General features: G+C 40.7%; 1 protein-coding gene across 3 annotated transcripts; it reads left to right on the top strand.

The window, feature by feature from the left end:
* Positions 1-8: 8 nt before the first annotated feature.
* Positions 9-27,446, top strand: NEDD1 (NEDD1 gamma-tubulin ring complex targeting factor). Of its 3 annotated transcripts, none has more exons than XM_033163563.1 (15): positions 9-217; positions 3,023-3,169; positions 7,594-7,688; positions 10,982-11,098; positions 12,677-12,817; positions 16,240-16,469; positions 17,643-17,844; positions 18,224-18,413; positions 20,726-20,851; positions 21,182-21,229; positions 21,523-21,746; positions 22,259-22,406; positions 22,880-23,036; positions 25,488-25,554; positions 26,711-27,446. In XM_033163563.1, the coding sequence occupies exons 2-15, from the start codon at positions 3,031-3,033 to the stop codon at positions 26,813-26,815; spliced, it is 1,989 nt and encodes a 662-aa protein (XP_033019454.1). In that variant the 5' UTR covers positions 9-217; positions 3,023-3,030; the 3' UTR covers positions 26,816-27,446. The 3 variants fall into 3 exon arrangements, with proteins under 3 accessions (XP_033019454.1, XP_033019453.1, XP_033019455.1); XM_033163562.1 differs by lacking the exon at positions 9-217 and adding an exon at positions 2,348-2,396 and having other exon boundaries at positions 3,021-3,169; XM_033163564.1 differs by lacking the exon at positions 9-217 and adding an exon at positions 2,645-2,650.
* Positions 27,447-27,719: the final 273 nt, after the last annotated feature.

Raw genomic sequence — 27,719 nt, 5'->3', positions numbered from 1 at the left:
TGAGCCCAGTCCCCGCGGTGGATGTTGGGACGGGCCGCTAAGTTGTAAGGAGCGCGCAAGCTCCGCTTCTAGCGGCCCCGTTTTGCCTCACGAGATAAAGAAACCAAAAGCGGCGGCTGCTTCGAAAGTTTGGGGCTTTTCTGCCCAGCGACCGGGGAAATGAGTCGCATGGGGTAGAAAGAAGACTTAACGCGGGGCGTCCCGGGCAAGCGGAAAGGTGAGGAAGGAGAGGGCGGGGGGGGGGTCCTGTTATTGTGGTGTTTGGGGGCGGGGCGGTCCCTGGCAGGTTGCCTGACAGCTGGCGAGTTTTCCCTCTGGTCTTTTGCGGGCGATTTGGCACCTGTTGGGACACAGAGGCCCCTGATTGGCCGGGATTGGGAGCTTGTTTTGCACTGAGGGATGTAAGGGCCCCTTGTCCTTTGAACTGGTTGCCCCACATGGAACAGCTTTAACTGCCCCCAGTGAGAGGTGGGAGCCACCGGGTGGGGGTGTCTCGGCCCTCCCCCTCTTCTCCTTTGCCCCAGCTTGCAGTCCTTGTCACTAACCAGAAGCGGCTTTTGAACTGCACAGTATCTCTTACAAAGCCGGTGTATATGTACCCGCAGGTCTCAGGGCGGTTCACAGGATGAAATCAGACTACTGTATAAAACCCACAAAGTACATAATCAAAATAGTTTAAACAACAACCCCATAACCTCCCCAACACATTTTAAAAGGGCATAGGATAGCAATCAAATTGTTTCTTAGCATAAGAAAAGCCCTGGTGGATCAGGCCCAAGGCCTGTCTACTTCAGCATCTTGCTGTCACTGTGGAGGTACAGATGCTTATGGGAAGCCTGAAAGCGGCTTGAGTGCAACTGCAACACTCCCCTCCTGCTTATGGCAAATGAAAAAACTAGGTTACTTGACACTGAATGTTTGACCCTGAGAGAGCACTAGCTAGGCAGGCATGTTGGAAGCAGTTTGAAGCAGGTACATTGCAGCTTCTCCTCCATCAGCAGCCTAAGTGTTTGCTCTATCCATTTTTTTTGCCACACAAAAATCACATTTGTTAATGGAGGGGCATTTGTAGTCTCTTAATAAGTGTTACACCCACACGCCAATTTCACTTTATCTGTTAACTGGTGGTAAGTAGCAATTCTATGGCATCTTCAGAATGCTCCTACCCCTATGTATGAACTCTAGGCTGTTGGTCTTCAACTGGTGCCTTAGGACCCAATATCGCCTGATGAAAGGTGGATGTCAACAGCAGTTTAATGCTTTTCAGCTGAAGTTCTTATGCTTACTCTATATACTGGTTTAAGTAAATGTTGGGTTGTTTTACTATGTATTGATGCAATAAAAACAAGTTATTTGTAAGCTTCTTTGAATCTGTTTAAATCAATACAAGCAGTAGAAATTCTATAATAAGGTGCATGGGGACCAGATAGATTGTAGATTTTCTTTCTGAACTTGTCTGCTGCCTATACAATTTAGTGGGACAGGCATCAGAATTCAAATGTGATTTGCCAACATTTTTTTTTTTTTGGCAGGCTTGTCCTGAATATTACTGTTGGAAATTGGCAATTCCTGTTTTTACTGAAACACAGATTCAACAGTCTGGAAATTAGATTGATACAGGAAAGAGCCACATAAGATACCCTTCAGTATATATCCTACATTAGCTGTGCTACATTGGGCTGTGGCTTGTGACAGGTCTGTTTCTATAGTGCAGGCACTGTCCAAAGTACATTTTTGGGGCCAATCTGGCCTGCTGGTTGGTCTAATCCGGCCCCCATGGCGGTTTATTTCCTGGGATAAATCCTGAAAAAGTCAACAACTTCAACTTTGAAAAAGTGTCAACAACTTCGGTTGGTCCTTTGGTTGGCGCTCATGGCCCTTCACTTCATCAAATGTGGCCCTCTTTGGAAAAAAGTTTGGACCACCACTGCAAATAGTGGTACCCACCTATGGAACTCTTCTATCATAAATGTGGCAGGGCACCTAAATTTTTGAATAGATTTCACTGCCAGATGAAGACATACCTCTTCATCAAGGCTTTTGGGTGCACTTGTTTTTGGTAACTGCTGCTGCTGCCCATTTGGTATGGGTTTTTAGTTCTTGGTTTTTAATTTTTAATTTTGTGTTTTGTGGTTTTTTTTAAAATGTAAACCATCCAAGGTCATTGGTGGTAAAGAGGATTGTAGAAACTAAATAAATAAGGCAGCTAGAACTAGCATTGACCTTGGCTGTAGCTTTATGGATGGTAATATTTAAGAGTTTGCTCTTCTCTTCCCTCCTCTCTCCCATTCCTTTTTCCTCATGTGTTGTGTCTTTTTAGATTGTTTGCCTGAGGGCAGGGCCTCCTGCCTTAGAACCTGATTTTGTAAGCTGCTCTGAGAGTCTGTTTGCCTAAAACGGGTCCCCACTAAGGCCCGGGGGCCGGATGTGGCCCATTGCCTTCTAAATGCAGCCCAAGGACGGTCCGGAATCAGTGTGTTTTTACATGAGTAGAATGTGTGCTTTTATTTAAAATGCATCTCGGATTATTTGTGGGGCATAGGAATTCGTTCATATTTTTTTTTCAAAATATAGTCCGGCCCCTCACAAGGTATGAGGGACTGTGGACTGGCCCATGGCTGAAAAAGTTTGCTGACCCCTGGCCTAAAAGGTGGGTATAAATGCTGTAAATAATATAAATACTTGAGTAAATAAATCCTGGAATGTTCCTAATTCAGAATGAATTCAGAATGCATCTCAACACATGATTTTAATTGCTTTTTGACTTTATATTGTGACTTACATGGAACTTCAAATAGGTGTTTATTTTCATAATTGATCTTATCATTTCCGAACAGTTAGCTGTGCACATAAGGCTGCCCAACAGAAAATGTCTGGGCTTCAAATGTTTTTCCATAACTTACTGTATTAACCTGCCTAGCTTTACACTTCTGCCAATTATAACAAAGAATATTTTATCATTCATAATAATTTTTAATAGGTATGACCAATGTCACCTGCATTTTCTTCTTTCTGCTTACAGGTGCAGCCATGCAGGAAAGCATCCGATTTGCTTCATCGGGAGATGATGATGTTAAAATATGGGACGCTTCATCCATAACTGTAGTGGAACAGTTCAGTCCCCATACTTCATCACACCCAGTTAGCTCTGTATGCTGGGGCAGCAACAGTATCCTTTGCCACTTCATGGGGCACAACATCTAGAGCTATAGCACTCATTGTTTAGTGACAATTTTAGTTTTGGCTCTGGGGCCAGCGAGCTGTGTTTAATACAAACAAACAAGCCACAGATACATTTGCAGTGCTGATGAGATTAATTGATATCATTAAGGACCTATAGTAGAAGCATCTACATGGATTTTGGGTGTCCACATTTGTAAACTATCATTCATTAAATAACATCTGTGCTGTAACAACTGAAAGAATATGAATATAAGTCAGCTCTATTCTTTAAAATCCCAAATAATCCATGGCCTCTGGAGAGAGTGAACAAGCATATGTGAGAACAAATGTGCTTAAGAGCAAAAGCTGAATTTATCAGAGTATGGATATGGATTGTATTTCAAAGATGCATGTTCCATTTGAATATACTTGGTTTACTTCTTACAGACTGCCTTGCAATTTGGTTCAATAGCAGCTTAGTTTAAACTATATTCCTCCTTGTGATTTCACTTCTTGGATACAGGTGGCTATAATACCTCCCCTTGTGTGCCTATTCATGCCTCTCCTCCAGGACACAGGGGAGGAACGGTTATATATGTGCACATATTCTTGTTCTCAACCCCCTAGAAGACAAACAGCCAAGAGGAGCAGCTGCCATTAGTGCTGCATTGTTCTCTCTACTGTTCGAGGGAAAGACTTGTAGCTTAGTGGTAGAACATGTGCTTTGTGTACAGAAGGTCCCCAGTTCAATCCCGACTTCTCTAGTAAGGAGGAGTATGCGTGTCCTTACACAGTCTTTGTTCTTCAGGCAGTATGCATATTGTTTCTTCTTTCCAGGAGGGATATAAGATGAGGAAATAAGCAGTGCCAGGGCTAGATATGGCCATGCTCTGTAATATGAGGGCCCTCCCGCAACCCCAGAGTCGTCTGCAACTGCACTTAACTGTCAGGGGTTCTTTACCTTTTTCTGTGCAAGTGAAGCTGCATATGTCCAGAGGCTTCCCTGTTCCATTTTTGCAAATGCAGTACCTTATTGTGGATTATAGCAATCCAAGTATAGATGAGCATGTATGGTGCTTCATTTATGGGCCAGAAGCTCTGGTATGTCATTGTGCCCATAATGCTGTCCCACTGTTGCATGATCACAATGTGTATATGAGCCACTAGTATAACAAATATACAGTATACAAGTCACCAGTCCAAGCCACAGAATTTCCATATTGCATCATTGCTTGAAACACTCTGGTGCTGGATTACCTTTATTATTTTTTGTATTTTTATCCACTCCCCACCACCCCAGGAGCTCAAGGTGGTGTACATTGTCCTCAACTTCCTTGTTTAATCCCCACAACAACCCTGTGAGGTGGGTTAGGATGAGAGGCAGTGACTGGCCCAAGGTCACCCAGTGAGCTTCATGGCTGAGTGGGGATTTGAACCGGAGGTCTCCAGGTCATAGTCCAACACTCTGTAACCACTGCACCACACTGGCTGTCGTGTCTTAACCCTAAGAATTCTTTTTATTTTCTTTTTCCAATAAAAGAGTGAGGAATCATTTCCCTCCTGGGCAGAGCCCCAGAGGAACTGGGACTGAGGTCTGGCATAGCCAGTTTACTTAGTGCAGTATCATTTCATTGATGAGGCATTTGGCAGGAGACTGCAAAAAAAGTACTGTTTTCTGGGTGGGCTTATTGGACTGGTTATTTATGGTTTGGTTTGCTTTTTAGAAAATATTTGTTTACGCCTACAGTGTCGTTTATATTTTATTTGGCCTCTTTTATCCTCCAAACTGTTAGATTTCTTTAGATCGTGAGCCCTTTGGGAACAGAGCTGTTAACATTTAGAAAATGCTATAAGCCATTCTGAACCCATTTACCAGATGAGGATATACTGTACTGTACCTCCAAAAGAAACAAAGGCTTAGATCAGCTAAAAGTTACCCCAATTGATAAGAAATCAAGTGATTTCACTTGCATGTGTGAACCAGCCCTTAGTAATGGAGGTGTTCAGCTATTCGTACAAAATGCCTGATTCCAGTAGTTCATTGTAGCTAAATGTCCCCTGCTTCCTAGGTAGGCACAGTGAGTTTTCATACCAGCCACTCCAGACATCTCCAAACTAAGGCCCGCGGGCCAGATGCAGCCCGTGCAAGCCAATTGTGCGGCCCCCACCGCCCGCTCTTACTGGTGCGGCGCGGTGCGGTTGCCCATCTCCGGGTCGGCATGGCAACAGAAATAGATTTTGTGCATGCGCAAAACATTTCCGGTGCACTTTCGGGTCTGTGGAGGCCCGTGCGCGCACACACAAGCTATTTCCGGTGCCGCGTCAACCCGGAAGTGCACCGGAAAAAGCGAGTGCGCGCTCTCCCCCGCCCTCTGGCCCGCCATGCGATCAGTGCCATAGGAACTGGCCCGAGGCCGGGTAATTTTGGGGACCCCTGAGCTACTCCATTCTTTTCTGTATCATAGGCATCTTTCTAACCATGCACATTTGATTGGGTGCATCTTAGAAGATGCTTGCTTGGATGTTTGATGAAGCCTTACCTGCCATGTCTATCATTAGAATGACGTCAGGGGATAGTGCAGATGAGGCTATATACAGGCAAGCACAAGAATGGTTTGCTTGGATAGTGCTTAGCTTTCTTATTCATTCACAACATGTTTCTGTTTGTAAGAAGGTAGGTTTTGGATGTTACAGTAAATTTAGCAGTGTAATTTCTACTGAAAAAGAATTAGTAAAAAATACCCTCTTGATTGTAATTTGGTGTAACTTATGTCAATACTGTATTTTAAAACTGTTGTAACTTAACCTGGGACCATATAGTGAAAGGCATGTAAGAAAACCAATAATGATAACTGAAGTGTTAATTTTCTAGGTCTTGAATTTTCCATGAGTTGACAACTGTCATACAAAGGAAAATCTCCGAGAATAAATAGTATCATTGAGAAGGGACACTAGTACATACCATTTTTGATAAGTCTGTGTTCTGTGTCAGGGAGTCTTGTGTTTTTCCAGTGCTGTCACCCAATAACTTAGATCTTCTTGCTTCTCCCTCTGCCCTGCAGTGTGTAGGTGCCATTCAGCACAGCAGAAGCTGCTTTGAATTCATCTGTTCCTCTAATTGCTGAAGGCTTTAGGTACTTCGGGATGTCTGAGCCATTAAGTAGATCTTGTTGGCTGTCCGTGATCAACGGTACAGCAGCTTGTCATCCTGTGTTGAGTTAGACAAGCTTCAGCGCATGGAAAGCAATGTACTAATGTACTATGGTGCTAAGTAAGGAAATCTCCTTAGACGTTTCTGCTTTGCTTAAAAGTGACAGCTAAATATTAGAAATGAAAGTTACCTTGTACGCACCCAAAGTAGCGGGCTGCAGAAGTTCCTAGGCATATAGAAGGTTTTTGTTCTTTCCTAAAGGCCGTACCTTTCATTGAGAAGCCACCTGACACATTGTTTGCGACAACTGTTTAAAATAAAGGATCGGTAATGCCTGAAAATCTTAAGCAGTTTAACTGTTTATAATGTAATTTGTGTCGCTGCAGCATGGGGCAGGTGTAAGTAAAGGAACCCATATCACTTGTTTGTGGGCAAGGGAGTATTCTAAAGCACACCTGTATAGCTCAAGCAAATGATGGCTTGTAATAAACAGGGAAGCAAAAAACAACAACATCATAGCCCTGTACAGATTTCAGCTGGCAAGTTTTATATGGAGGAATTCCATTCTGACTTCAACAGTGGCAGTCAGCGTGATACTGAAACTTATGGGTATTTATCTGCTTTGGTTTTATTGCACTTGTATAGTGTTTGTTTGAAGTGGATGGACGTAAGTGAAGGGGGAGGTGTTAGAAATAAACATTCTCTACATCAACAGGCTGCTGTTCAGGTTCTGGCTTAATGTCTTGATATAATTTTGTGGAATGTGTACTCAATTGAGTGCTGATATCTTGGGCTGAAGGTCTGGAGATATGAGATGTCCAATCTGTGGTTAGCAATTCCACTGCTTAGCATTAACACAGCTAACTTTAGAATGCATTGGATCACTACTTTTTGCAAACACATTTTTTTAATCACAAAAATACTAGCAGCAAATACTGCTTTGAAATGGGGATAGAATTTGTGGGCAAGTAGAACAAACTGGACATGGAATAAGTTGCACTTCTCTGTTGGAGGAGTATTTTTTAAATCATAAGATTGTTTTAAATGGATGCAATGTGGAGTTCATATCTTGAAAGGACAAATCCTCTCAAAACTGGAATGTTTTCCCATTTCTGCTTTCTATTCTTCATTAAACAAAACTGCATAGTATATAAAAACTTAACAAAGACACTTGAATCAACATTTTTCTGTTTTGAATTGTTTAAGGGGCTTGGATTAATACTTTTCCCTTTGCAGCTACTGTATAAACTTTGTGCTATGTTCCATGACACCTGTTTCAGATAATTTTCTGGTCACTGCTTCTGCTGCTGGTGATAAAATAGTGATTTCAAATGGTAAAGGTAAACCAGTTCCACTCTTTGAGCTAGCTGAAGGGGTAAGTAAAATAGACTTGTTTCTTTGGAGCCATAGAGTGTGACCTTTTGCATGTTTACTTGGAAGCAAGTCCCATTGTGTTCAGCACGTAAGTGCACCTTTACCTTGGAGTAAACCCCATTGATCACAATGGGATTGACAGAACAGACACAGATAGAACTTGCAGTTACTTCATCTATTCCCTGTTTCAAAATAACAGATTTTTTTAAAAAATGTAGTTATACATAAGTATATATCTGGAGCACAGGGTGATCCTAAAAAAATACTTCAAAAGTTCCCATTGTCTTAATGGAGAATGCTTCCATTTGAAAAATAAGCCATATTGCCTACTGCCTCTAGCTTTAATTGACACTTGTGGGAACCAAGGAGTTGTACATGACACAGTCCTCGGCCAGAGCATTTGTGCATGTAATTTGTATATAGTATTGTAATGAGCTACTCAAATTTAAAATTGAGTAAAGTTGACATTCCTCTGTGTATGTTTCAATTTGGAATGCTAACCCCACAAGTACGGTGTTAAAACAAATGGGGATAAATGGATGGTCAACTCTGTTGTTTACTGAGTTCACTGTGCCTTGCATTTTGTTCCATCTGACTTCCTGATTTCCAAAGTTTAACTGACTTTGGTACATGTCTTTTTACTCTCCTTGTAGGCTGCTGAGTGCATATGTTCATTGACCAAATTGCAGTGCAATTTTATGAGTGCACATTGCTAACCTACAAGAGGGTTACATGTTGTTGGAACAAAATCTGGAAATTAATCAGAAGGGAAGAATGGTATTTCAGTTATTCACTGGGGCTGGGCTGGAAACTGGGAAGAAATTGGAAGTGAGAGAATTTTATTTGGCATTCTAAAAAGAATATAGCTTGCTAACAACTTTGAGTGAGGACCACAGAGGCTGGCTTTATTTGGATGCAACTGTAAAGCAGGGGTGGCTAATCTGTGACTCTCCCAATTCTCAGCAGCCTCAGCCATCATTGCCAATGGTGAGAGATGATGGGAGTTGTAATCCAGAGGACCACAAGACAGCACCCCTTCTGCTCTAAACCATGCTTTAGCACAGGCATAGGCAAACTCGGCCCTCCAGGTGTTTTGGGACTACAACGCCCATCATCCCTAGATAACAGGACCAGTTGTCAAGGATGGTGGGAACTGTAGTCCCAAAACTTCTGGAGGGCCGATTTTGCCTATGCCTGCTTTAGCATTACATGGAGGAGCTGCAGTGAACATTAGCTCTTGAGTTCCCCCTTGGCTCTTTTCCAGGATGACGAAGAGGAGGATTTTTGTGTTTCATATTAATTTCCTTTTAACTTGTCTGCTGAACCTAAAGAAATTGCGGCTAATCTCACTTATGCTTAGTTGAAGAAAACCAGCCTCGTAGCTTAGCCACAGTTTGTCTGCCTTTGGACATCATGGATAGTTGCAGTCAATCTAAAATGGAAGTGAAAGATACTAAATTCCACACAGCTGTACCAGAGAGGGAGTACAAGAGGCTCATTGTACCTGTTTCTCATAAAGTTAAATCACTGTTTAGTGTTGTGTCTGAATAAGGTGATATGGTCTGCATAAAATGTATTTGTATTGATTGGCTTTTGTTAGCTGTATTGCAGCCACTTTAATGAATCCCAGACATGCATTAATGAACATGGCTGCGAGTCTTGAGAGACATCTTTTGATACATTGCTGAACATAAATTTCTGTTCTCAGTCCATTATTAACAACAGAACATTCCTGCCCTCTGGTTTGTGGTGACCTAGGGCCTTAGACTGATAAAATGCTCTCTCTAAGCTTTAAATAAGCAATCAACACTCTCACCAGTGTTCGTTATGTTAGATCGTTATGTTAGTTGTGATCTTTTTTGTCACATGTACAATGATCTCAGTTTTATACAAAAGTTTTTAAAAGGTGCCTATATGCAAACATGGGCTTTCAATCCAAGGAGCTTTGTATCAATGTGAAAAACTTGGAAAAGAGATGGAAATGTGCAGAGGAAGGAGTGAGTGAGTGAGTGAGTGAGTGATACCCCAACAGTGTTAAGTTCAGTATTGGCTAGTTGATATATACTACCTCAGGCAAGCAACCTGTGGCTTCTTTGCTTGGCCACACCAAATTCCCCACTCCCTCCTACCCCAAAGTAGCATACACTCTTAAATGAGCAAGCAGACAAGTAACTTCATATTAATTCTCATGATGCTTAAGTCTGTGTTCCAACATCTTGCCAATACTTGTTCATCCTTGGGGATAAAGAAAATCATTGAAGGAATATTGTAGAATTTGTTTTTTATGTATGTTATCTTTTGGAGCATGCTGTTTTCAAATTCCATGCAAGCTAAACATGGTGAATTCCTCTTTTCCACTTTCCCCTGATATCATTTTCTCTAACCAGTAATTGATGAAGATTATTTGCCCTTTTAACTCTTGATTAATATTCACATGATCAACAGTCATGGGGAGAGTTGAGCCACCCCCAGCCAGTTACTCTGCCACATATGCAGGGTTCTGAATTGCACAGGGCACCTTTGCATGTAGTGCAGGCTCACAGCTTCAGGCATTTCCCTCCAGCATATAGAGGTCAGCAGGGCTAGGTGATGGGAAGGAGTCACAGTAGAGTCTAGAAGGCATGGCCCTGCTGTACCCTTCAGCAGTATTAATCACATAAGGGGCAACAAGAAATAGGGCTATAGAGTACTCTATATTTCATTGACTTGCACAACAAAACTTCATTGAGGCACTCAGTCCTGAACATAATATGAATCCCACAGAGGGAAGAGTGGGCCTGTGCTCCCTGGCCTCGCTACCTCTATTTCATCCCCATCACAGAATTTCTGAATTGGAGAGCCTGCCTGACATTCATAGCCTCATCACATGCTTTAGCGACCTGCCAAATTAAACAGCCAGATAAGAATATTGCTTTTAATGGACCTTGAATGTCAACGCAAGTTAAATACAGAGTGCCCATTTCTTGAATGGGAGGCAGAGGCTTCTGCTGGAGGAAATGGGAAGTGGTTTTTCTAGATTCCCATTGTCATGCCCGCTTCCACATTCTTCCAGAGAGTCTCCCAACATTCTGGACTGATTTTTTGGAGACTGAAGGGGAAAAGACGAATTGGTGAAATTCGCTTCCTCAATACTGTATCTTTCTCTGGGTTTGGTTAAGGATTCCATGAGTAGAACTATGCGCATTTAACAACAACAAGAACAACATCAACAACAACAACATACCCTACTTTACTACAAGGACCCCCAAATGATACTATGTTGATTTCCCCCCTTTTATTCCCCCCCCCCACCAGGCAAAGCAAACCTGTATAAGTTTGAGTTCTAATTCAATGTATATTGCAAGTGGAGGTGCGGATAGCACTGTTAACATATGGGATTTAAAGTTCAGAAAACTTCACCGAGCTCTTAAGGTAAGACAAAACACTTCCTGTTTTATCTATTTGTCTATTAAATATGACTCTGAAAAAATACCCCCCTCAAAACAAACCATATAGCTTTGGGTTCTGATCTTTAAAGCCCAAATTTCAACTCAAATTTTTAATTCCTATCACTATAGGTGTCTGTGCTAGCAGCAGGCTTTGTGTTGCTATGTATTAGGAATATTTTCAAGCTGTCATTTTATTACATTGTATCTCTGAGTGATTATATAAGTCTTCAGAAACCATGTTATGTGAAGTTGGCGGTGAGTGTCGGGGCTCAGCACTCCTCCACTCCCTCCACTTCTCTTGCCCCTCGTGTTGTGTGCTGCCTTCAGTGCGAAGCTCCTTGCTTGTATTAAGCCAGTCTTCTGTTGTGTTTGAAATGGGGAACTCTGGCTTCATACCGGTTAACAAACCTGAATGTGATTTTCTACAGTTTTCTGTTTTTTTAATCAGTTAATCCTTTTAATCTGTTGATAATCCCTGTATACCTATGCCACCATAAATATGGAATTTACTTTCAATGCTAATTTTAGGATTTCCAGCTTTATAGTTGCCAAATGGCAATAAAGCTCCTCTTAAATAACTAGCTTTTATCTGAAAACATAATGCTTTGACATTTATGTGTATGCAAATACAGGATTATCTGGAAGACTGACAGTTCTTAGGTAAATAGCTGAACAAAAATTGTATGTGTTGGAGAAACAGTTGATGTAACTGTGCTATATTGGAATAATATTTTGTGTATACTGAATCCGGGAAACTTTTGAATACATGAACTCTGTATATGAATGAATGTCTTCTATGGATACATTATTATTAAAAACACTACTTCCATCACTGTAGAATAGGGGTAAGCAGATGGTAGATTAGATCTCTGGGTGATTTTTGTCTTGATCAAATGGGAGATGGTGATCCTTCAGATGACAGTGACCTTAAACTGTTTAGCTATTGCAAGTTTGAATATTCTACCATGTGAAGGAGTTGCATGTTAGGAGGAACATTAGATTAGGCTAGGCTTTGCCTGATGTGCTGGCTTTTCATTGCCAGAGTTGTCAGTCTGTTGGATTTCTTAACCTGACCTACAGCAGAGGGTCCCATGGCAGGTGGCAACAATATAGAAATGCTAGATTAAAATCAATTGAAACAATTCATTTCTTGATGTGGGGGATTCATTTGTGGGATTAGCCCATTTTATCATTGTTCAAAGTTGTGCCTTTCCCCCTTAAACGTGCAGGTCAGGGTCTTAGTCCTGCTGGGTCTTTTAAGTTTTGATACCAACATTTGGAGATTGAGCCAGTTACAAATCTAAATATGAACTTTTTAACTGATAGGCTTCTGGAATAGAATATAACCAAACACATGGAAGTTAGCTGGGTCCATTGTCAGCTGCTGCTTTGTGAAGCCCTAAAAGTGTGAGAGAGACAAAGCTGGATGCCGTGTGGCTTGAATACTTGTATTACTTTAAACCTGACAGAACAAGAGAGGTTAAAAGGATAACTACCTTTTAAAAAAAACAAGAAAACCAATTGCAATTGGCTGATGTTTGCATTTTCTTATCTTCTTTAGGATCACAGAGAGGAAATAACTTCTGTAACATTTAATTGGAATGATTGCTATATCGCTTCGGGGTCTATGAGCGGTGAAATTATCTTGCATAGTCTTACTACGAATTTATCCAGCACTCCATTTGGCTTTGGCAGCAGTCAGGTAAAGTGTCTGTGGAATGTGGTTCCAATGGTGCAGTTGCACTGTGTCATACAAGTGATGGTTTGGTCTAACCATTTGCAATTAGATTTATAACCAATTCTCTCCCCATCAGATAATTGTTCTGCACCCTCAATAACTTCCATACTTGGGCTGCAATCCTATGCACACTTACCTGGTAATAAGTCACGTTGAATACAGTGAAACTCCCCCCCTCCCCCCCAAGTAACAATGCATAGCATTTGGCTGTTGGCATTTCAGGAAGCCCATGCTAAACTTGTGTATTGAACTTGAGCCCCCCCACCCCCCACCTTCCACTTCTGCTGTATACTGTACAAGCAGTTCCTCTATCCCTGACGTAGAACCTTTGTCCATGCTACACAGTGGATTTTTGTGGAACTGGGTCTTTTCATGTGGCACAACCTCTTGATCAGCTTTGCTGCACATCTGATTGAACTTATGTGTCATGGCAAAATGGGTTATCAGGGTCGGGATAGACTTGCAAGTCCTTGCAAGGAAATGGGGCTTTAAGGGTGAAACCTTTACTCCTAGTCTTGATTATATATATATATATATATATATATATATATATATATATATATATATATATAAATGTACTTACCTGTTCTTTCCCATTGGTTCAGAACAGCTTATTGCAGTGTTAATATCTGAGATTTTAAAACTCAAGTAACTATTAATGTGAACATGGGCCTGGTTGCATTTTTCCTTCCTATCTCCTTGAATAGTTTTATTGCTGGCACAGCTTGGTCATAGCCACATTTCAGTGCTGATGTTGAAAAGCTATAAAAAAATTTTTTTTAATGAATGTGCTTGGGTTTTCTTATTAGAATTTCTAGCAGGTTGGACAAGTTAAGTGTCACACATACTGAGGGTTGCAAATGGTAGTATTGTATTCATTGGAAGCAAAAGCCCAGTTTTCAAAAGCTCTGTTTTTGATTCATTGTTATCATCCATCAGTTATATTGATGCAAACTTCTTAATAGTCAGTTTGCTCTTTTTTAAAAAGCTACCTCGTTGCAGAGCTAATAAAGTTGTCATAGCTGTGCTTTATGTGTGGCTTATTTGGGAAACTCTCTCTGACAGTTATTGATGGACAACGTGCTGTGGGTTAAAGACCAAAAAGCAATGAAAGCAGTGTGGTGGTGGTGGAGGAGGATCTGAGCTGCAGTGATAAGATGCTGAAAACCTTACAGCTGAGTTGCATTGAGTGTTATTTCCTGCTATTTACTTTGCCATTTGTAGCTTTTCACTACATGCTGCTGAGGAAAGATTGGGTTGCTCTTTAAACCTTGAGGAATATTAATGTAAAATATAGGGAGCAATGTAATTTACAGTGAAGTCGGATAGGTTTACGGTAGAATAGCAAAACAGGGTTTAAATATTGCCTATTACATAAACCATATAGCACTAACAAAACAATGCAATCCTTTATTTGTATGGGATAATGTTAGAAGCATTAAAATATCTCATTTCTTTCTGACTACCACCTATTTATACATTTATACATTTCTTTTCCTGAGTTATTTTACTTAACTGTCATGCAGGACAGTTTCGAGAGAGGCAAATGGAACCAGTGGGTTTGAGAAGCTAGAAAAGCCTTGGAAGAGACATAAAGTGGGCGGCTTAATTTTTTCCCTGCAACCTGGGTGCTTTCCCCCTGCCCCTAATTCAATAGGGAGGGCCTGTTCTAAATATTGTTTAAACAGACTTTCTCCTTTTCTCACATCTATTTTGGAAGTTTAAATACCTGATTGTCAGGGAACTATCCCCGGCGCAGCGCAAGGTGGTGGAAGGGTTCTCGGGATGCTATAGAGAGCCCCGGTCTCACCTGACCAGCAGCACCTCCTCTGGCAGCCGAGGGAGCAGCAAGGCTTCGAGCGGGGAGGGGCAGGCTTTTCAGGGTATGGAGGGAGAAGGCTCTGAGGATGCTGAAGAGCCCTCACACTCCTCTCGCTCAAGGGGCGAGGAAAGAGACACGCATCTTCCTGCGCCCCAAAGGCGTCGTGGGGAGAAACGATAGGATGGGAGGCAGGGTTTCCGTATACCGAAGCTCTTTTGTTGGGGTCAGAACCGGAAGGCGCCATTCCCGGATTCTGACGATGCTTGATACAGACGTGAACTTATTAGCTCTGCACTGTACATAGTTTGCACAATAAAACTCTTAAAGGAAACTCAGAGTTTTGCCTGCTTACTCATGAGCAACCAACAGAGGACCTTACACCTGATAGTCATCACCTGGCTTGGTTGGTACATGTTTCTTTGTTAGTCTTTCATGGGGATGGAGAGAAGCTGCAGCAGATTCCTCAAAGATGCATATTTTCCTAGCTACAAAGACCATGTCAAAGAGGTTTGTGGGAGAGGAGTGAGGAAAGGCAAATAAAAGTTTTCTTATTATTGTCTATGCCTGTGCCTTTTGCGTGTTGCATTGTTTTAAAATGTATGTTCAGAGCATGCTAAAAGCCTAATACATGAAGGAACCCATAAGGATTGTTTTTGAAAGTAGATTGTCATGGATTTGAAATTAGGACAGTTATTTAAAGTCTTAACAGTAACAAAGAATGCACTCAACTTAAAGCCCATTATTCCATCAATTTCAGGTCTAAAGTATCTTGTTGAATCACAGCTCCACTCTTGAAAACTCTTAATGGTTGAGACTTAAAAAGCTTGGCACTTTGTCAGGATTCAAGTTTCTATTGTTACTCCAAAAATGCCGAGCTTGGAAAAGTTGTTAAATTTTAATTGCATGTCACTCGAGTGAGGCCTGGATGGCAGACTTGCTGACTAAACATCTGAAATGGCTGTTCTTGTAATAAAGATGTATCAGTGCTGATGCTCACTTAAAGGGTTTCTAGGTGTTACTTTTTCTGTTTCTCACTACTAGATACCATGTCAAATTCAATCTCTTTTGTGGTGGGGAGTTGCACTGCATGAGCACTTCATAGAGTTGAATCGAAATTGGGGGCTGATTTTTTTCAAGAATACTTTTGTGCTCACCCCATTTTTTATTATTTTTATGACTGCTCCTGCTGCAAAGACAGTCACTCGCTGTTTTGTCATAATGTGCTGAAACTGCCACTGTGCCACAAAACGAGCAGCAGGGGTGTGCTGTTTTCCCCCTCCAATTCCCTGCTCCCCCAATAGATTAGGCTTTATTGCCAGATTTCACCTACGGTAACTGGGTGTTAAGGATGGCAAAGACCTAAAAGTTGTGTTAAGTAAGTGATGATATTGCTGCATTTGAAGGTAAGGCTAGTACTGTACTAAGATTCCAGTGGTGCAACCTCTTGCCAACTAATTAGCAGAGGTTTTTTTTAATGTACACAAGTACTGTAGTTTAAATATATGCATTGGCAAAGCATGCCATCACTTTTAACATATGCAAATGTGTTTTCTTTCTTTTTCAGCCCATTCGGCACTTGAAATATTCTTCCTTTAAGAAAGCATTATTGGGTAGTGTTTCCGACAGTGGGGCTGTAACTCTGTGGGATGTCAACAGTCAAGCCCCATATCATAACTTCGAAAGTGCTCATAAAGCTCCAGCCTATGAAATCTGTTTTTCTCCCATCAGTGAGCTGCTATTTGTAACTGTAGGTCTGGATAAAAGAATCATTCTCTATGACACCACCAGTAAAAAGTATGTATACCTTTGTCAGAATATTATCTATTGACAGAATTCTGTGTGCTTTTCAGTGGTTTAAAAAGGAATTTACGGCGTACTATTATATATTTTGTGAAGCACTGCTGATCAACAAACAACTAAAAATACAGCCAGTCTACTGAGGCTTGATTTGGTCTCCTTTTAATTAACCGAGGCAACTGGAACATTCAGCATTTCTTTACAAAAATGGTTAGGTGTGGAACTTTTAATGTGCCACAAGGTTTGGTTTTGTGAAAATAATATTTTGAGTGTGCTTCTTAATGGTGTAAAACAATTTATGTGTGGTTGTCTTAGTTACTGAATTGCTGGTAGGAATATTAAAACTGATGGAGTCCTTCTGCTTGACTTGAAAGCTTTCTTATTTGGTACACACACGTTTCGTGAGAGGTGTCTAAAAATGAGACATTTTGACATTTTAATGGTTGTAGTTTGCTAAAGTTTCTCTATTGCATCTGCAGAGCCAATATATGAGCCATAGGGCAAGCCAGCAAAACAAAGGAAGTTCTCTTGATCCACAGGGAAAATGCCAAAACCCACTGTCGAGCAATAGCTTTAGTAGGACCAACCAAAGTTTGCAAAATAAGGAGCAAGCTCTCAAGATCTCCAGAATTCTTCATTGGGCTGGATGTACTTATTGCGGCTATTCCTTCTGCCTTCCTTGGCCTGCCAAAGTCGGGCATCCAAAGCAGAGGAAGCCCTGGGTCCTCCAAAGAACAAGAGGACACTTGAAAGGGGGACAGTCCCACAGAGAGCTGTTTGGCACTGGCAGTTTCCATCCTACCTACACACTTGAATTCTTGTCATGTTTGAGGAGAGGGGATATCCATTAGCAACTGGGAGTGTGTGTATCTGCTTGAAGAATGTAGCTTTATGTATTGTATTAACTTAAACATAACATTGGGAAATAAGCAGAACTAAAATTACAGTGTGATATAACAGATGGTGTTGGCTTTGGGTTTAAGTCTTAGCTTGGCAGTGAAGCCCACTGAGTAATATTGGGCCAGACACTACCTTTTAGTCTAACCTGGCCAATAGCTAAGTGAAGAGTTAATGAAAAATATTATTTTGGAAACTCTATATAAAATTGTGGCTGTCCTTTCTTTTTTTCCCCCTTCTCGGGTGTTCAACATGTTTCTTCATCACAAAAAGGCAGCTGAAGACTTTAGTAGCAGAATCTCCTCTAACTGCAGTAGAATTCATGCCTGAAGGAACTTCCTTGGTGGTTGGATCTTCTCGTGGAAAGATATACCATTATGACCTAAGAAAACTTTCTGCACCTGTGAAATCAGTCAGTGCTCACAAAACCTCTGTGAAGTGCATAACACTACAGTGCTCTAACAACTTTTCAAAGGTAAATGTCTTGTGCATTTAGTGTTTAAGTGTAGGTTAAAATGGAAATAAAATGTGCCTAATTATGATCAATATATGCCAAAGCACACATGATGGCATGTTTGTGCTAAGCCCTGTATCACTTTTCTATTGTAATTGTAGTTAGAATGTATACAACTGACCCTTTTTCAACGCTTGATGGCTCTGTGTAGTTAACACACATCTATTTGAGTACTGTATTCCCGCCCACCCCCCCACTCCCAATATTATAAATGGTGTCTGCTATTTTTGGGATTAGAGTCCTATCAGAAGCAGCATTAGAAGAAAGTTGTAACTTAATATTTGACTGTCCTTTTTTCCTTCAGAGTAGAGCACTTCTGACTAACTTATTTCTGTTTCAGTCTAGCCTTAAGCCATCCTTAACTAAGCAGGCCTGCAAAAGATCTGATATCAAAACAACAAGCAATACTGGAGGGATTCAGAATGCTGGCATGATCAAAAACGTTACTCCTAACATGCCTGCCACGTTCCTGTCCCCATCCTTGCCAACAGCTGAAGTTAAAGGAGCTGATGCCATTCAGGATAAATCTGGTAAAAAGATGCCAACACTTGTGAGAACCATGAAGGAGGGAAATACGAAAATACCAATTGTTGCCATTTTAAGAATTGCTAAATTGGTCCTTTATTTTATTTTTTTACTTACAGTATTTATTGGGTGGTATACATTAACCCCCCCACCAAATTCTTAAACTAAAAAAATGCAATATAGAGAAAAGTAAAACCAAGTTATAATAATATCAGAATAAATCCAGCAACAGAGAAAACAGGAGCACCCAAAGTCTAAAGCTGAACTCCCCAGCATGGTATATGTGGGTGCATTCAGCTACCCTGTTTGGTGCCTGCAAATGCCTCCTGCTCCTCCAAATGTTTATTTTTTTTGGGGGGAGGGTTGTTTGGATCATGGCACCTGCTCTTTAGGTCTGTTTTGCTTGTTTTGGGGTTGGAGTGGGGAGATTTTAAACACTGCCAGTTTTTCTTCTGTGAAAAGGGCATTTTGAAGTATCCACAATAGTGTTCTAGATCTCTAAAAAGTGCCCCCAGGCCCAAAACGTTGCGGATCAAAGTACTGAGAAAATAAGGTCTTCACCTGGTGTCAAAAAGAAGCTCAACACTGTGACCTGAGGTCCAGCGCCGAGGGCCTTCTGGCGGTTCCTTCACTGCAAGAAGCGAAGTTACAGGGAACCAGGCAGAGGGCCTTGTCGGTAGTGGCACCCACCCTGTGGATTGCCATCCCATCAGATGTCAAGGAAATAAACAACTATCTGACTTTTAGAAGACATCTGAAGGCAGCCCAGTTTACGGAAGTTTTTAATGTTTGAAGTTTTATTCTGTGTTTAATGTTCTGTTGGTAGCTGCCCAGAGTGGCTGGGGAAACCCAGCCAGATGGGCGGGGTATTATTATTATTATTATTATTATTATTATTATTATTATTATTATCTATGTGGAGGATATTCCACAACTGGGGCGCCAGTCATACTATTACTCTCCTTTATTTAAGACACTTATAGTAGCCACCCATTTCCTCTCATTTGGTGGGGTGCATTCAGAGAAGGGTCTCTTAGAGTGGAGAAGATCATCTAAGCAACCTGGCCCCATTCCCATACCCAGGTATTGGTTCAGCACACCCACTGCCTCACCTGGATTGGTTGAAAAGGAGAGAGAAAACTGCATGTTGTGCACCTGTTGGTGATGCCTCACTTCTCATCTCTGGATTATCTATTTGAGTAATTTACTGTAGATGTTAAATACAATGGGCATAAAAATATCCCTGTGGAGCCCATAGCATAATTGCCAATGGATACAGCAATATTCTGCCTTCTCTAGCACCACTTTTTGGAATCAGCTATCCAGGTAACAGTAGAGCCACTGTGAGACAGTATCTCCAGCACTGAACCAGACAGCTTATTCAGAAGGACACCCTAGTTGATAACACTGAAAGCCACTGAGGGGGCCAAGAGGACCAGGGTTATACTCTTCCTATCCTTCTCTTGGCAGAGTTCATCCCAAAAAGCACCCAGAATACAGACTTTGAAAGCTCAAGCCATGTGTTCATTCATTGTTGCTAGCGATTGACTAAATTTTTTTTCCAGACCACTGCACAAGTGACTCAAATAAAGATGAAGAACGTGATTCTAGATCTTAACTATTTTATAAAAACACTAAAAAATATCTGTGTTGTGATCCTTTTCGGTACATATAAAACATTCAATTAAGCATGATGCTTTCTCACTAAGCTCAAGCTGACAGCTTAATCTGTCTTGATGAATGGAGTTCATACCTGTTCACCTCCTTGTGGAAATGTGAGTGGGAGTTCTGTCAAGCACTTTGGGTGCCAAATTGAAGTAAAGCTATCTTTATTGCTAGGTAATGCTAGCATTAAAGCTTAAGGCGGAATCCTCTTATCGCAGTTTTGGAGGATAGGGTGCTGCTGAGTAATTTTATTGTCCACACAGTTAATGTGATAAGACAACAGGTTTTGTTGTACCTTAGTGTGCTTGCTGGACCTGTTGTCAGAAGCTTATTGATAATGGCAGTAGCTTTTACTTCCTTCCAAATCCGTGGCATCTTCCCTCAGAATCAAATTCTATTGGTTCCTATGAGACTTGTTTCCAGTTTATTTATTGGCAGCCGCCTACCTTTTTAAAGGTTCTTTTAGGGTGCTTTAATACCCTGGCTGAACTATATTGAACTTGTTCTTCCTGTAGGACTCTTCTATGCATAAACATTTATGTTGCTTATGGAACTAGAAAGTGCTGGTGTCTAATAGATTTTGTGAAGAAAGCTTAATTTGTCATTTAAAACGGCTCTCTTATTCAGAAAAATGGATATGTTCCTCTTCTAGGATTCCCACGCAGCTGCAGTTTGGATGTAATTCCTTCCAAAGAAATTGATCATGGGAATACTTCTAATCCATCTGATGATTTGGGGAGAAATAGTTTAGGTGACTTGTTCTCTCCACTTCGAGATGGTAAGTTGACATTGGAAAAAGATTGTATAGATACATGTGCTGGAAAGGACTCCATCCTATTACATCCTGCAGTTAAGACCCTTAATGCTTGCAGTCATGCCCATCCTATAGAGCATATGCTATTAAAATAAAATATTATAGCCAAATTAATAAGGTGCCTCTTTACGTAGTGGTCAGTGATAATCCCAAAACCATGCCTTCTGTATTAAAAACTGAAGCAGTAATTTTTTACTGTTTGAACAAAAGATCAGGTAGAGCTGTTACTCAGATTCTACCTGTATAGGATTTCCCCCCCTTTTTACAGTCAGTATTTATTGCTTTGTCCTATAGATGTTGCAGTTTGTAAAACAAGTGAAGATGTTCCCGGAAAGAGTGATGGTAAGCACTTATTGTAGTACATTTCTAGTATCTCTGAGGGCCCAGCCTGACACTAAATTGGTTTAATGCTACAGGAAATCAGAATAAGTTGCAGTAAATGAAGGTAAGTAAAAACAAACTGGGGCATGGGGTGTAATATTTGCTCCACTGTGCATGCTAAACCTGTGTTCAGGAAACATTCTTAGTTCAAACAGTACAAATATATAATCCTTTAAAATATAAAGTGGTATGGAGATGAAATGAATAAAAAAATAAAAAAATGCACAAGTATGTGACTTTGTTTTTCATTCTAGGTATGGATTTTCAACCTTACCTTTCCAGTTTGGATTTTCTCTCCCAGTTCAGCACTGCATTGCCTGTAAGAAAAAATCCAGTAGGATCTGGCCCACAAGTAGTGCATTCTAGTCCACTTAATATATTTATTGGCTCTCCTATCAGAGAGGATGATGAGAATCCAGATGTTGATGCTAAGAAAACCAATCATGGAAGACAAGAGTCCAGAGAACATTTCAAACAGGTAATGCTGTAATTCTAATTGCCTGTGACTTGAGCTGTCCTCCTTGCATTTATGTTTGCTGTTTCTGCTTTTTGCTGCATAGAAACATGCACATGTTGGATAGTCGTGCCTTCTAGGCATGGGCTGTTTGCTTCCTAACCATAGTCATGAGATTAGGAGCACCGTAATGCATGCAAATCCCCCCACCCCCTTTCAGTTTTGGGGTGTTAGGAGAGGGATAGTGCTTCTGGCAGGGGACACGTCATGCTTCTTCTGGGGTAGTTTGTCCACCTTTGGTCTCCACTCTGCACTCAGCTCTCACCTGTAACTCCTAGAAGCTGCAGCTTGGGGTGGATTGAGATAATAAGCTTTCTCCCATCTTTAAACAGCTTTTGTTGTTGCTAGATAGTGCTGATTTTGATTGTCCCAAAGGGCCTAGCACTTGACTGAGTGTACTACTTATCAGGCAAGAAATGTTTATATTTGTGGGGCTGTGTTGGCTTTCACATTTATTTTCCCCCTTCTGTACAAAGTTGAGTTCCTCCAGCTCTGAGTTTACAAATATGAATACCTCCCCGTTGGCCAACATAATCAGGAGTCCTGATCCCCGAGAGAGGCTTCTTAAGAACCTTCAAGCACAACTGACCTATGAATCACCAGTGAACGGTCCTACCTCAGCAAGTAGGTCTAAATCTCACCCTTCTGTTATGGAACATAATCAACTGGCTAATGACTTGGCATCCTAGGTGAATGTAAATGGAGTGCAACAGTCTCTAAATATTTTTTAATATATAAAATTTATGTTGTACTACTGAGTAAAAATGTGGCATAATCTAATGTTTCTGTCTTTGAGCGCATGGTGTACTCTGGCAATTAGTTTGCGTAATTTTATGGGAATGGTCTTCAATCACTCTAGCACTTCAATCACATTGAAGTCATGCACCTGTTTTTAAATTCTTAAATCTCAGCACTTATGAACAGTCAAGAACTTAAGTTTTCATTTCATAAATACAGGTGGTGATTAGAAATAATGTGACTTGTGTCGTGCAGTGGTATGCCCATCTTGTCTGTTTATATAGTAGTTGTCTGTATCTTTTTGGGTCCCCTTTTCTTGCCCCAGTTAAAATGAAATGCTCATACTTTATTTTGCATAGCTTCAAAGATAACTTCTTCAGTTACTGCTGGAGTTGCCAATTCGCTATCGGAAAAAATTGTAGACACTCTTGGAAGCAGCAGATTGAATGCACCTTTATCATCCGTTCAAATTCATTTCATTCAGAATATGATACAAGAAACTATGGATAACTTCAGGTAAGTTGAGTTGTATCGACACTTTGACTACAGTTATCAGTTTATAAAGCCTGAGCAAAATAATAACTTTAGCAGAGCCCAGCAACTAGATGTTGCAGTGTATCTCTGGAGTGTGTGGGTTACTTGTGGCTGAGGGTGTGTGTGTGAAGAAACAGAAGATACATCAAAGGCACTAATCTCAGCTCTAGCTTAGGTCTGTCTTAAGGTACATTTTCTTTGTTTATGAATATTTAAAAGTGTGTCCAGTTCCCATGCAAGTCAATAGACCAGTCAAGTACTAGATTTGGCCAGGGATGAGGTTTGAGAGGATAAGGTGACCTTTGCTGCAACCTGAGAGGTATGGGAGAATTTTGGCAGACTCTGAACCAGTCTCTCCCTTCCCCTGACCTGCAGTATTACCTCTGGGCTGCATTGCAGGCCCGCCTCAAATATGCTGTTTTGACAACAATCCTGTGGTGAATATGAATGCTCCAAATTACTGGCTTTGTTCTTCATAGTCTGCTGGGTGGCATGGGCCTCTGCAACCCCGACTTAAAAAAGAAAAGGTCAGCAGGGTGCTATAAAATTGGCTGGCATTTCAGCATCACATCAGAAATCGATCAAATTAATCTGTCTACCAAATATACACTTCAGCATTCTTTCTGCCCCAGGAAAGCTAATTGTCTTTGAATGGTTTTAAGAAAGCAGTGGTGTTAGCTCTGGATTTGTGTCTTAAGTGCTTCTCTTGTCATTGTGACGTTCTGTGACATCAATATATCTTTTCTTAGCCTTGTTACTTGTTTATGAGCAAAAAACACACATTTCAGTGTGTTATTGTAGTGCAACTCAATCAGGACATAATCAAACTTCTGTCAGAATTAATTCAAGAAGTTGGTAAGTTAATTCACAAAGCCCCTGGAGTGTGCTGCTCTTGCACATTTTAAACAGCCAGACAATGGCTTAGATTCTCTTCAACTCGAGTAAATACAGTCTGCCACAGAGCAACAGTTTTCAGGTGCATCTGTAGGCACATATCATGAAGCTTTTATTGTAAATGAAAAATGTTTGCTGGAATCTGTTCCAATGTGCATCTGGTGCAATTACATTTTCCCAATTTATAATAAAAGAAATTTCTCTGTTAGGAACAGTTGAGCTGGTTTATGGCAAAAAACTATCAGTGTGTTTCATTTCCTGGAATCTGAAATAGTACATTTTTAGTATTGGTTGATTAATACTACTTGGGTTGTCATCAGATTTCTCCTTTTCTGTTCTTATTGCTAGCCTTGTTTAGCTTTTGCTTATAGCAGAGCATTCTGCTTGCACCTGGTGTTGTGAAACTGGCCATTGCCTCTTGGCTAGAAGGAGTGACTTGTAAAAAAAAAAGCAGAGGGAGGAGGGGGTTCTAGTACTTTATCCTTCACTTCCAAAGTGTGTCTCTATTCCATTTACTATAGTCTATAGCAAACAGAAAGGGATGCAGGTGGCGCTGTGGTCTAAACCACTGAGCCTCTTGGGCTCGCCGATCAGAAGGTCAGCGGTTCGAATCCCTACGATGCTCGGTCCCAGCTCCTGCCAACCTAGCAGTTAGAAAGCACGCCAGAAAGTGCAAGTAGATAAATAGGTACTGCTCCGGCAGGAATGTAAACGGCGTTTCCGTGTGCTGCTCTGGTTCGCCAGAAGCGGCTTAGTCATGCTGACCACATGACCCGGAAAAACTGCGGACAAAGGCCGGCTCCCTCGGCCTGTAAAGCGAGATGAGCCCTGCAACTCCAGAGTCATCTGCGACTGAACTTAACTGTCAGGGATCCTTTATCTTTACCTTTTTATAGCAAACAGAGTCTATAGCATTACTGAGTGGTAATCCAAACCCCTGATCTGTTATGCTGGAAGGCATTTAAGTTGATGGTGCCCCCCTGCCCAGCCATGGAGGTTCCGTGTGCTCACATGTAAATTGTGGGTGGATGGAAGTTACTAGTGGCAGCTGGTGCATATCTCTGAAATGGGGTGTTCAGAGGTAGGATGGGGTGGAGCTGAGCTACTCAAGAATCTACTGGATATCAAGCCAGTCGAGCTACTGGCAAGCTGTGGCACTGAGTCCAATATGGGCCTCTCCGCTGCACCAGACCATAGCTGGTGCATCAAAAATAATAAAATATCAGAGATTTCAATTGTGCCCTTAACTTTAGATGACTAGATGACCCTTGGGGTCACTTTGAACTCTATAATTCTGTGATCCTATGACTCATTAAGAACCCAGTACTGGAAATTAATTGCTGCGAAGGAGCTATGCTTTTCCAAATGTCATCTTAGTTCTTGTGGGATCTGATAAAGATATGCATTATCATTGAATTTAGAGTGGGGTAGGATAAGATGTTTAATTTTGTCCTGAAAATCACCTTTAATTTAAGAATCAAAGAGAAATGGGTAAACTTGCAAACAGGAATTGAAGGTGCATGGTATTTGTTCCTTCAGGGAAGCCTGTCATCGTGACATTGTGAATTTGCAAGTGGAGATGATCAAACAATTTCATGTGCAGCTGGTATGTATAAAATATATACAGAAATTTCAGCTGAAAACCCTACTGTATTGCTTGTTCATATTAAGATCCTAGAAAGAGCAATGAGATTATTGAGAACCTCAGTTTGCTAGGTTTGGAGTACTATAATTTTTGCTAAGTGACACTGCAAACTAACTTGCAATCTGTTGTTTCTTAAAAGCTGGGCACAGAATAGATAAGATAAGATAATCTTTATTGTCATTGTTCCCTTGCGGGAACAACGAAATTACTCAGTTGCTCTGTCCACTCAGGTAAGGCATTCCACATAAATTTAAAATAACTACAAAACACTAATTAAAACAGTACAATACAGTACAGTACAATATAACAAGTAAAATAAAATGACTTCAAAGTCCAGACTTTCCATGTAAGGCCGAAATTGCTCTAGAGAAGAAACTGTTCTTGAGACGGCTCGTTCTCGCCTTCATTGTTCTGTATCTCCGTCCTGATGGCAGGAGCTCAAAGAAACGGTGACCAGGATGCGATGGATCTCTTGATATGTCTAGTGCTTTTCTGTGGCACCTGGTGATACAGATTTGTTCTAAGGTGGAGAGTGAGCAGTACTGTCTGATGAGTGTAATATCACATACTTGGGGTGGAAGGGAAACTAGATTGCTTTGCTGAGAAAGTAGTGCTTGAGACAGTCTTCCTACATTCTTGGTGATTAACTTCAAATTTTCAAAGGCAGTGGATGGATGGATATCTTTCTGTGGAAAAATTACAGTGGCCCAGTTTGCATGTCACAGTAACTCATAGTCTCAAAAACGATTGTTTACCATGTACACTGCTCAGTTGCACCCCACACAAACCAGAGAATGTTCCTTCTTGTAGTTTGGAGAGAGAGAACCCATGAGCACTTGTTCACATGTAATCCTAAACCAGCCACTCTGTGTGGTTTTGCAAAAGGGGTGGGGTGGGGGAGGAACAAGGTGGGTGCAGTTGAATAGCATATATGAGCATATTGCTCAATCACAGTAAACCAGTTTATTTCAGCCTGTGGCTTGCTATGACATGTGAACTGGGGCCAATATCTTCTGACCACCTTGATTCCAACGTTAGTATTCTATATAAAAATGCATAGTTGGGTTTGAAAATCTTTTTCTCTAGTAATGCAATGTTCTGTTCTTCTCCCCTCTAGAATGAAATGCATGCCTTACTTGAAAGATATTCTGTAAACGACGGCTTAGTAGCTGAAATTGAGAGATTACGTGAGGAAAATAAAAGATTGCAAGCCCACTTCTAAAAAGTCCCATGTTCACGCAAGGAAAATGAGTTCAATTTTTATTTATTGTGCTATGGCACAATGATGTCATATGTCTGATACTTAAGTAGTATGTATAAACTCAGTGTTTTTTTCCAGCACTAAAGAACCTTATTTTAAAATAGAAAAGGCAATAGTTAACTGATTAATACAAAAATATGCACTAATAATGTTTATATCAAAGGTTTTTTTTAATGGAAAACTTGAAATACATTGGTTATAAAGAGAGGCTTAACAAGAGTATTAATCAATTTTAGCTATAAACAAAGTGCCTTTTTATAAAGGGAAACTAAATAGGAAATGTATTTTGTATAAGAATTGCTTTGTTCTGATAAATTTATTATGCATTTCAGTTAATTTTTTTTTTGCAATGAAGACTTCTATGACAATGTCTTGGTTTTGTTTCCTTTGGCTAGAAAAAACATTAATGTTTGGCATGCAGTTTTTATTGTATATGCTCTTTTGCTACTGACTTTTTCCTATAAATGTTACTTTGTAGGTATAGGATGCAATCTTAGATTTTTGTTACAACTGAGTTGCATATTTACATAATTTAATGGCACACTGATAATTTGTTCCGACTGAATAAACAATTTGTGAAGTTGCATAAACATGCTTGACTAATAACAGTCCTCTGTTTCTGACTTTCAGCTTGGTCCTCAAGCTCTCTTTTTAGCACAGGTCCAGCGCCGTCTTAAGAGTCATAGAAACATCTGTCATTTTACCCAGTCTGCAATTGTGATTGGAAAAGATATACTGTATTTACCATTGTATGACTAGTCAAGAGCAGAAAATCAAACTCATATTCTTATTTGACTCTTGTCTTAAATGTAATGGCTGATTACAGGTTTAAACTCTCTTGGCATACTTTTATCTGGCTTCATAT

Source organism: Lacerta agilis, chromosome 10 (genome assembly GCF_009819535.1).
Source record: "Lacerta agilis isolate rLacAgi1 chromosome 10, rLacAgi1.pri, whole genome shotgun sequence".
NCBI lineage: Eukaryota > Metazoa > Chordata > Lepidosauria > Squamata > Lacertidae > Lacerta > Lacerta agilis.
The sequence above is the reverse complement of the archived record's forward strand: the minus strand, read 5'-3'. Positions and strand labels throughout refer to the sequence as shown.